At 35.8% G+C, this 12019-nt stretch overlaps 1 protein-coding gene across 1 annotated transcript; it reads right to left on the reverse strand.

Moving 5' to 3' along the window:
- Positions 1-1594: 1594 nt before the first annotated feature.
- On the reverse strand, positions 1595-7686 carry LOC118563570 (heat shock 70 kDa protein 12A-like). Its single transcript, XM_036138668.1, has 4 exons — positions 7405-7686; positions 6557-6781; positions 6310-6481; positions 1595-2622 (listed from the first exon to the last, which is right to left on the reverse strand). The coding sequence occupies exons 1-4, from the start codon at positions 7681-7683 to the stop codon at positions 1595-1597; spliced, it is 1704 nt and encodes a 567-aa protein (XP_035994561.1). The 5' UTR covers positions 7684-7686.
- Positions 7687-12019: the final 4333 nt, after the last annotated feature.

Genomic DNA, 12019 nt, shown 5'->3' on the forward strand with positions numbered 1-12019 from the left:
TATATATATATATATATGCACAGAGAGAGAGAGAGAGAGACAAGGAAAGTATCACAGAGAATAACTATAATACTTATTAGGGCTGCTTACTATTTAGGTCATAAAATTATTTCATGACAATGTTTTTTTCCAAAGCACAAAGACAACATGGTATCCTTATGTTATTTGTATAAGTTTTCAATTTCTATCTTCTGTTGAAGCCGTCTTGCTTGTCCGGGTTCGTTGATTCATTGTGCAGGACTTACTCAAAAGTGCAACAATAACTCAGCCATAGACACAGAATTCAGTTTCACCTTAGCAAAGGGAGAGATGCACCTGCCAGCCTCTGCGGGCAGCAACTCTGGCTCTCTCTGCCGCTCAGGCTATTTTTATTTAACTTCAAAGGATGATTTCACAGAGTCACACAAGCAAATGACGTACACATTATCGGTTTCTACTCCCTAACAGCTACCTTTACCTTTTATGAATTTGTATTTTCCTTCCGTTGAAACCTTTTGTTCTTGAGACTCTCTCTTCTGCTACCTTGCAACAGTAAACAGATCATCTTACCCTAATTTATTCACTTTCTACTTTGAAGCATATAAAAGCATATAACAGCATATTGAACCTCCATAAAAGTGTAAAAACGGATTAAAGTTAATACATTCCACACTTCATAAAGTCTCTTCTTACAGTATTCCTGTAATAATTGTTTTATTATGCTGATGGTACTCAACTATATTCATAAAGCCTGGCAAATCCAGTAAATACAGATAGGATAAAAGTACAGAACATTCTGGCTTGTGACAGTCACACCCTTCATAAACTATTACCAAAAAGTGCACATGGACATTAAATTGCATAAAACAAAATTAAATGCTGAAAATATATAACAAAAAAGAGAAAAGAAAAAACAAGGAGCTGGGCATGTATAGTTATTCAAATCACTGTTGCATCACTTTTACCAATATTTCTGTATCAGTTTATAAAAGCAAGGAGGATGGCAGGTTATAAAGTTGTGTATCTGGTATCAGGATAATATGTTCAACTAGAAACTATACAATTATACAGTATTTTGTATTCTTTTTTATTCTTTTTTACTTTTTATTTTAAAATATTTAAAATTTTACTGTATTTTGTGTTCAAATGGACAATAATTATCCTATTGGAATCAATAAAGTGATCTTAAACTTGAATACTTGATGTCTTGATGCCATAAAGACCTGGATTACTTTTCATTTTATTACTTCAAAATTAAGAAGAGACAGGGTGGCCATGTTTTAAAGTAGAGAAAAACATATTAAATATCCAATTATGAATCACATTTATTTGGCCAGATCACTTTTCAGTTTTCTGTGTCTCCTAATAGGACAAAGTCACTTTTTTAATGCTATTTAGGAATATTACCAAGTATACTTGTAAACTGTTTCCGTTTTCTTTTTTAGGATGAAGTACACTGGGGTTATTATTTGAAACAAAATTTTTTTTATTATTTGGTATTGTATGTTGAACATATTTTCCTGTATTATATTATAAAAGGGCCTGTCTTTATTTGTTATTTTTTTGCACTATGCATCTTATTTGTTTCATGTTCTGTTTTTTTTGTACAACATATTTATTTTGTCATGAAGTCTAGTTTCACTGTGTATACTGAGCCTGACTCTCTGTCAGTGGCCGTTGCTGTCATTTCTGTGAACCCAAACTTTATTTCTAGGTCAATCACACGCTTAATTCCAAGTGTTGTGTCAGGCGACTGAACAACAACTGAGCCAACTTTTTCCACTTCTGGCTCATCCACATACATTACGTTTTTCTTCTTTGTGCGGTAAAATGCAAGAGTTATTTGTTTTTGATGTCCTTCTGCAGGACATGCGGATTCCTTTCTTGTTTTATTCCAACCAACATCCTCATCAATTTCAACCAGTTTGCTAAAAACATCGGTACACCAGTAACCCTCATTGTTTGTGTATTTCTTGTCTGCCCTGTGCTTTGACTCACTAAAGGGCACTGAGACACATAATCCATAGGTATAGGCACTTTTCCTTGATGCCACTACACCTTGGTTTCTTCCAAACTCTACAGCACCCTTCATAATAATTTCTTGGGGTCTAAATGGACACAGAACTTTGCAGTTATCAATAAACTCATCATGAATGTGTTTCTGTAGAATCTGACTTTCAGCAAAACCTCCCACTAATAGAATGTAGTCAATTTTGAATCCTTTGTTCAAGATCTCTGTAAGACTCAGAGTGATGCTCTTTAGACTCTCTTCAAAGAAAGTTCTCAGTTTCTGCTTTGATATGTTGATTGACCCCTCATCCCAAGATGCTCCTTGCACGTGTTTAAAGAACTCCTCCATGTTTTGTTTTTTCTGAGCCATCATTCCCAGATTCAGTGGACAGATGATTTCTATATCCTGATCAATTTTTTTGAAAAGTGTGAAGTCATACATTATACTTGCAACCTCATGAGGGCACTTTTCTTCATATTCATCCCAGACTTCAGCAGAGAATGTGTCTCTGAGGAACTCTTTGAATTTTCTGTCCACTCTTTGTCCAGCTATATCATTCCCAGAGGCCTTGTGAAGCTCCTTTAGAACTCCTCCTTTAAGGACTTCGTGAACAGTGATGTCAATGGTTCCTCCTGAAACACACAGAGGTAATGAATAACTAATTGTTTTGCTGTAAATAGTTCTGCACACTTTTTTTCAACATATTAATCAAGAAAACCCAAACAATCAAATTTATGAGTCCGTGATTCAGTGATTGTGTTTGTACAATTTTAGGTGTATGTTTTAATGGCTGGATAGATACAAATACTTGGTAAAACAAATCCTGATTCCTGATTTGCAATTATAGCTTTCTTTTCTCAATGGCATGCTCTCACCCAGTCTTTCCCTCATTGTTGGGTTTATCTGATCCGTACCTCGTTAAATGGGTGTTAGGTGTGTTGTTTTTAGGAATTTTGTATCGTGATACAGAGAAGAAACTAATTACAAACCTAGTGAGTCTTGTTGGACAGTTTCCTCATTATTTTTACAAATACATTTTTTTATATTATGGCTTTAAGACAATATTATTATTTAAAATAATTAACATACTGCAAAAGATGCTGCTGCATGTCATGATATTAACTGTAAAACCTCAAAACGTGTAAAGCTTTGCTCGTTGTGTGAAAGTATTATAGAGTCTTTTCCTGTACCTATTACAGCATTGTATCAGACTAAGTTGAACATAGCTAGACCAAGCTGGTTGTCAATGAATTTCATGGTGAGGAAGCTGGTCTTCTCTTTCAATATAGTAATGTGAATTTTACCTACATTTTATTAAAGGAATGAAGACACAAAGTCATATTTGCTTGCAAGGAAAATGCAAAGTAACTGCATGCATGATTTCTGGAAGGAAATAACAAAAAATTATTATTCTGAAACATATCAGCCAGCAAAAGTGGAAGATGTAAATGATATAGAAGAGATTACTCAGATGTGGCAGAGCACTAATATAAAGTATTGAAGTGTGTTAAAAGGTATTATCTGATGCAGCAGATCATTCTATTTGCCATTTTCTGTTGATATGAAGGACCATCCTTACTCTTTGACCAGCAAGAGGGAAGAAAAAGTAATCAAGAATATAAAAATAAGTAATAACCTGGAGAACATGAGAGGCTACATCGGCATGACAATTACCAGGTGGAGTGGAGAAAATGGAGGGAGGGAGTATGTGTGTATGTGGCGGGACGGAGGGATATTTCATACAGTTCATGGTGCTTGCAGCACAGCAGCAAGAGCAGTTCTATTTATAATGCATGTTCATAGTCACTTGTTTTAGAGCCCATATAATTAAAATCCAATTTCCTTTGTCCTTTGTTGTTATTTTAATTTTGTAATTTTTGTTCTCTGTTTTTTTTCTCTTCATATTAGGCTCACCTGGTCTTAGGTTCTGTTAGCTGTGATATCATTCAGGGAGGCAGATCGTCTGCAATTACTATACAATATAATAATCAATGTGTGCTTTTGTGTCTCTGCTCTGTCTTCTCTAACCCGCAGTCGGCTGAGGCCGATGACCATTCACACTGAGCCTGGTTCTGGTTCTGCTGGAGTTTTCCTTTCCACTGTCGCTTCATGCATGCTCAGTATGAGGGATTGCTGTAAAACCATCAACAATGCAGAGAACTGGGTTTCCAGTTTTAAATTGAGCTTTTCCATATTAATTAATCTTGTTTGTAAGTCTTCTGTCTACTTGTTTATGTCACTGCCAGGGGCGGTTCTAGACAGGGGCCAACAGGGGCCCATGCCCCTGTAGAAATGGCTCTGCCCCCTGTTATGGCCCCTGTACTAAAAGCATGATGTTAAATAAACTTCTCATAATTATTTGCATTGGCAAAGAAACCATAACTGATTGGTCACTTTGACCAATATTGTTTTTTTACCTATACAGCTTTACTCTAAAAAGAATTTAAAACTTAAGATGTTTTAGTATAGCTTTAGCCATATTGGGCAGGGGGCAAAGTTTTCAACTGCTAGGTCAGGGGTCTGAAACGTGCGGTTCCAGAGCCACAAGTGGCTCACTTAATATTATTATACAGTTAAATATTGCCATTTTATTGTTTTTAAATGTTTTTGTTCTGTGCCCCTGTGAAAAATCACTGGCCCCACCTTGGCCCCCCTGGTAAATTTGGTCTAGAACCGCCCCTGCCACACCTGAATGTCCCGTTGTGGAACAATTAATGTAGTTCTATTTTATTCTATTCTATTTATTTCATATCATTTCCTCCTTACCTATGACAACCCGATTGGGTTTAAATCTAAACCACAGAGCTTTTTTTTGCTTTGAATGATATTTTAGATTTGTATAACAGACACAATTCCACATTTTGTTTGTGTTTTATTGATGCCTCAAAAGCCTTTGATTGCATAATTTTACAAGTTATATAATAGAACATATAACATGTTTTCTTTTTCTTTTTCATACACCCATTGGTTAATGTATTTTAGATGGGGTAGCTGTGTGTCATCCTCTTTCAGAATAAGAAATGGTGTCCCACAGGGAAGCATTTTGTCTCCTATTCTTTTAATGTTTACATGAATGACAAGGTGTGTTGCTGGTGGGACCATAAATAACCACCTGATGTTTGCAGATTATTTAGTATTTTTTAATGCGTGTGATGCTGGTCTTCAACAGTTATTAAGGGTCTGCTCACAATATGGCTAGGAGTTTGACATTATGTACAACACACAGAAGAGTAACATCATGATTATAAGATGCAGGAAGAATTCAAAACTGGTATTTCCTGAATTCTCTTTATCTGTTGCTATTTTTAAAGTGCTGCTGTTAAGTAATTGTGTCATTATATAACTGACCTGGATGATGACCTGGAAATTCATAGACAATGTTGTTTAATATATGAACAAAATGATATGCTTGTATGCAAGTCCAGGATATGTTCTGTCTCAATGAAATTGGCACTTTGTATACTGCCCATTTGTGTAAGGGTTACAAGCAAAGTAGTACGCATAAACTGAAAGTGCTTATAATGACAGATTGAAGATGTTTTTTAGGAGGCCAATATGAACTATTACAAGTCAGTTATTTGCTGGTGTGGTATTTCCACTTTTTTGCCCTATTACATAACCTTATGTGCTGTTGCATGTGTAGATTAACTGACTCTAAAAATAACAGAATTTTATAACTGACTGAACCCTCCGCAAAAGTCAATCTGGTTAAAAGGGGCTATATTGTACTTTTAACCACTTCCTTTTCACATTTAAATCTTTCAGTTGCTGCCTATATGAAGTGGACAATTGAAGCAAAAACATGTTTGAAATGGTGCCTTCGTGAAATTGGCTAACTGGACGCCCACGAAGTTGTTTAGCAATTCTGCAGCATACACTGAGACGTAATTGTTAATAGAAAAGAAAAAATACAAACAAAAAAAGAATATATTGGAGAATGGAGAAAACTGGAGATTCCAAGAACACAATAAAATGTGTTCAAAGGCTAAAAAAATTGGATTTTGCATTATGTTTTACCTTTAAATCTAACATGTGGAACCACCAACGTTTTGGCCTATTTGTAATTTTGTGACTATTTTAATTTAGATTATTATTTTTATTTCTTTACAAATGTTACTATTATATTTCTATATAGACCGAGTTATGTTTTGAATAAAGTTATAATAACAATGATGACTTCCACTCTTGACTCATTTTCAAGAAAAAAATACTCACAAATATACATAACTACAAATATTTACATTTAATTACATCTCTTTCAGTATTTCTTATAATGCCATCTTATTAATTGAAAACAGCCACCATTGAAAATCCCATACCTCCACAATCAACAACGATGTAACGAGTTCCTGGAGATTGGTCAAGTTTGTTTCCTCCCTGTTTTTCTGCTATGAAACCCTCAGGTGGCAGTTTTTTACAATGGACTGAAGCTGCTTCTGGTTCAAGAGCAAACACCAGATTGTTTCCAGTTCCATTTCTCACAATACCTGCCTGCAGACAACGAGAAAATAAATACATTTTTCAAGAAGTAGGACATGTTAACACTGTAGTGTCTAAACAGATTACCTTAGTTGCAGCTTCTCTCATGAACTGCTTAGCTGAATTATCCCAGATGGTAGGAATAGTCAGCACCCAGGTGAAGTCAGATTCTGTGAATTTCTTTCCTCCAGTGTTTTGTTCAATGGTTTTTAGAGCATCTTCCTTCAGGAATCTCAGAGCCTCTGCAAAAACCTTCAGAGCTTTCATTTCCTTCCCATTGGCTGCTTTAATTGTCAGGTCGGTAGTGATTGTCTGAACAAGGTTGATAATTATATTAGATCACTTATGTTAAAGTCTCAAAACCAATTAAAGTTGTTTTCTTACAAATTTTGTAGAACTCGGCCAAATACAGATGAATTCAAGATTACTTTTTTTATCATGGCACCAAGGGGAGATTGACCGACAAGACAGAAACAATTTGACAAAGGAAGGAACTTATATAGCAATTTTCCAGGAATACTGACCACCCAAAGCACTGCACACTAGAGCCGCATTCACTAACACAAACACACATTCATACACCGAGACACAGCTCGGTTGGCAACATGGGGTTAAGTGCCTTGCCCAGGGGCACATCGACAAGGGGAAGCTGGAATCAAGCCCAGCCCACAACTTTCCAATTGCAAGATTACTCAACCTATTAAGTCACAGCTGCCCTAATGCTTTTGATCATTGATTTACAGTAGCATACAAGAAACTGTAACATAAACATAAAATAAAACTGCAAGTAAGGCTTATAACCCAAAAAAAACCTCAGGACAAATATAAAAAAAATATAAATGATAAGAAAACCAGTGTCAGAATTTTGTTGCACGGACCCAAGATTTTAACTTAAAATCCCAGAGATATAATTGTTGAGAAGTGTTTTTACTTACTTTGTCGTATAGCAACATCTTAAAACAATTGAAGAAGAACTGTCTTTTGGATTCTTCGCTTTTTTTTAAATATGTCTGCATTGCTTTATATCCAAAACTGACAAACTCTTCATTTTCATCAAACAGAATGCAGGTAGGTGTCTTTGGAGTTTCTCGTCCAACTTCTTCACCCCAGAATTTCACATGGGGATCTACTTCTTCTTGTCTCGATGTCAAACTGAAAGCGTAACCACTGTATGCTGTTCCAAAGTCTATCGCAATGATATAAGATTCCCCCATTTTAGGAACAGATCATGCACGTTGCGTTGAAGAAAAGGACTGAGAAGTAAATGTTTCAGTTAAACATATTTATCTAACTGGGACGCACTGACTGAAAGTCCAACCCACAAAAGTTGAATCTTAATGATCAGGAATGTCATCTGGCTTACACATTCACTTTGCACAAGACAAGTCAAAGGAACAGAAGCTCAGATTGCTGTTGGTAACTTCAGGTAAATACTTTAAATTAAAGTTTCAGAGTGAATTTTTTGGATGAAATAAGTTAAAAAATAATTGCAATTATGTTTGCAATTTATTATAAAGACATTTTGACAACATATTGAAACAGTGGGAGTGGTAGCCTGTTATCTATGTACATGGGAGGTAAAATAAAGGGGAATTCTGGAAAATCTTTTGTTTGGTTGGTATTTTTATGAGGCGGATCTCATCACTGCAATTTATTAAAAAAACATTTCATATACTGCTGGATTACAGCCAGGGGACACATTACTATCACTCACATTTCTGTGAATAAGCAGAGCACTGTTGAAGAAAAGTCTTTTATATCTAAGTGTGTACTTAATCCAGCAACTCCATGCTGATTCTATTATTGCTAGTTTAAAGGTGCATTGCTCAAGTTTAAAGGTTAAATATTATACATTTTCTTTCTAGCATGCCTTTACAATTGCCCAACAAGTTGAAGGAGTTTTCCACTATTTATTGCAGATGCCTCCAGGCTCCATTAGTCAGTTTGTAAGAGAGTGATTCAGGCTAAATCCTCTGGGCATGGGTGTGACACGCTCTTGTTCACTTGCATACTTTGTTGAATTTCAACTGCCACTGATGCATTAGCAAGAAAAAATGGGCTAACATCTATATTTATAACTTTCTTATCTCAGCAAACATTACGCCACCAAACAAAAAACCTGTGCAGTCACAGCGGCATATGCTGTTCCAGTTCTCCCACACATGTGCACAACACTGTTGTCATTTCAACTCTTTACCAGAGGGGGCATATGTCTACAACTTGTGCAATGCTTCTTTAATTAAAGAATATGTGATCTCATGGATGGTATCAAAAGTAATATTCTGTCATTTTTAAGAGTTGAACAAATGGATGGCACTTTAATCCACACCATGCAATAATGTAAATATATGATCTTTTATTTCAAAACACTAAATTGTTTAAAATCCTCTTTAGATAAATCAAGAAGCTTCATTATTCTATGTATTTTATCAACAGATCTAAATTAAAAACTAGAGAAGAAATACTGAAGTCCGTCAACAAAAGGTACTGTAACAATGTTATAAGAATACGTATTTTACCGTTTACTTCCAATAGTTCATCTGCCTCCATCTCAAATAATGAGTAAAACATTCTGTTTTATAACTGAAGTTAAAGCTTTCTGATCCATTTTGAAGCAAAATGTTCTTGGGAGAGAGTTTATTGAGCTGACAGATTCCATTTTCTTTTGAACAGAGTAAAAAGAAACTAGAAATATCCTTTATTGTCACTCAGTGAGGAAAACCAGGTTTACATGAATTTTCTCACAAATGTTATATGTTGTATGTTCTGATTTACATTAGGCTAACATGTAGTTTTTCTTGTTTGCATGAACCATTGAAGAGATTGAAGAAAAACAACAACAGCATCATGAGAATATAAGGTAACTGCTTGTTTAAAATAAAATAAAAAATTCTAAAAATGAAAAAGCAAGAACTCTTTTTAAAATCTGCCAGCAAGAGATCCAAAGTAATAGGCGAGAGCAGAGGAGTAACATATTAAGTAATTTATGGTACAAAGGTTTGTCAACAAGCACTACATAACTTTTCCGTGTTCCCGAGATTGGTTTAATGTCCTCTGGGATGGATGTATAAAGATGGATATTTAACGTTTGTAGTCAATGGATGTGTACCAGCACTGCCAATGGATAGACCTATCTTTTCTTTTTTTCTTCTGGGTAGACATCAACATCTTTGTAGATGTCAAGTGTGCAAGGTTCTTGTAATCAATGAGGATAACAATCGCATGCAATGATCCGTCCAACCAGGGATGCCATTCTTCAAGGATTAAATTTGTCGACAGGTGGCTGCCCACAGAGGGGGAAGGCACAAACCTTTTCTGGTAAGTGACGAGCTGAAAGCATGAAAAATAAAACAAGAACAACCAGTCTGTGCATTTGAAAGCAAAACTGATATTGTAAGAAAAGTCTCTGACAAAAGAGGGACTGAACAAGAAGGCATGTATGACCTAATCATCATGGGAGCTGACATAGAATGACTCAACCAGAAAACAATTCATGGGGCTCTGGGAAATATCAGATCATGACTAAAGATAAAAACCAGTCAGGCGCTGTACCGGAAAAGCCAACCCAGCTTTTCAGGTGTTCTAACAGAATAACAGATGATTTTAAAGAGGGGTGAAAGATGCCATCTTGGTCAAAAGAGATAAGCCATTACTAAACAGATGGAGAGGATTGGGCTTTTGACTCCCCAGTGTCTACAGTCCAGTCCTCCAACACATTCCAAAGAGATTACGTCAGCAGTCTCATCATGATTAAGGTGACCAAGTACTCCACTCACACCAAGCTTCTAATTACCCAGGACAGATCAGGTCTTTGATTTTTATCTAAATGTGAATGAGCCTAATAGGATGGGCCTCCATGTCCTTAAAAATAACAGGGCTCTAACTACAGGTTGCTCAAATGCAAGCCACCAAAATTGACAAGAACTGCTGGATAGCTGTTGAAACGTTTACGTTGCTGAAAAAGTAAATGCATGAGTGAGCTGCATTTTATTTGACAGAGAACTAAAGATGCATTCTTGCAATCGTTTAGCACCCAGAAAAAGAGAGTGGGGTCACATTTATTACATTTCTAGATGTCACCTGAGAGGCATTAAAAGGACAGCAAATCAAGATGAAATACTTTAATCAGGTATGGTTAACTTTTTCTCATGTTTAACTGCATTCAACTAAAGTATCGATTGGCTATTATCAACATTTGCGATTAATGATTGGATGGTGTGAGTTATTAAACAGCCTGCATGATTATTCATCTTTTTTGCAGTATTTGGCTTCATCCATCCTTCTACAAATAAGTTGACACTGATGTTCTTGAAGGTGTATTGTGCCAACCTTACTTCATATTAATCATATAGACTATATTTATAAATTAAGTTGGAGTAAAGGTAGCATCATTTAAGTGAAGAAATGTGCCGTAGTCCTAACAGTGTTGGGGGGAAATCTGTGAATGGCAAATTGGAGCTGGAAGTCTTAAAATTTGACACAGAATGAATTATTGCTTTTACTATTTGTAATGTAATAGATTATGAGATAACAGAGGCACTAGACACTGTGTCTCCAAGTTCTATTTGTTCTCAAAACAAGGAGTATATTCTCTCAAGGTTTTCATTCAGTATGGCTGATTTAGTACCCAACTTGTTCTATCAGGGGTCAACCTAGCGGAAAACAATAACGCTTGAAAATATATTAATCCAGAAATGATAAAACATTTATTTGTTGTCTGATCAGCCTCTCCCAACAAAGATTTCTATAGTGTATTTGCGCTCCAGCATACTGGCTCCTTCAGAAAAGGATATGCCTTTTCCAACACTTCCTTATGCAGATCTCAGCTGAAAAGGAGGAATAACTCAGAGTAAGCCCGAACAACTCTGCTCGGTAACAGGATTGTTTCATGGATTAATTTGTTGTCACAATTTGACTCAGGGTAAAGCTTTTAAGATTTCTAAAATGGAAAAGCCAGGGTATGCAGGAATTTACCCCAGAAATGATTGAATATCCACTAACCCAGCTTTCTGAAACTGGGCCCTGATCTTCAGTAATTTTGTCCAACTTTCTAAAGCTACAACTAGAATAACTTCTTTTGTTTCATTGTTTCACTGGAATGAGCTTCATCACTAAAACTTTAAAGCTTATTTGTTTCTATTCATACCTTACTCAAAGCTACAACTTAAGGTCTCTGATCTGACATTTCTAAACCACAGGTAAAAATGGGGGAATTATTTCTATTCATAATCAAGTTTAATTATAACAAGCTTTGACACTAAAAATCCTAAGCTTAATGTTTTTATTCATAAAGCTACAGCTTGAGGTCTCTGATCTGACCTTTCTGACACAACAGCTAAAAAAGTGTAAGGCTTAGTGCTGGTGAACTTGATATTCAGCCGAACACAGAGTTACGTATTTTTAAATGGTTTATTGAGAGGATGAATAACGGCACACAGGATCTGGTAGAGACAGTGTGCATCAAACTGGGCAAGTTGACACGAGAAGTTAAGTTCTGGCAACCAAGAGTTGGCAGAGGCAGGTATATGTAGGCTGGTGAACAGGTGAGCT

This window comes from Fundulus heteroclitus, chromosome 7 (genome assembly GCF_011125445.2).
Source record: "Fundulus heteroclitus isolate FHET01 chromosome 7, MU-UCD_Fhet_4.1, whole genome shotgun sequence".
Lineage (NCBI taxonomy): Eukaryota > Metazoa > Chordata > Actinopteri > Cyprinodontiformes > Fundulidae > Fundulus > Fundulus heteroclitus.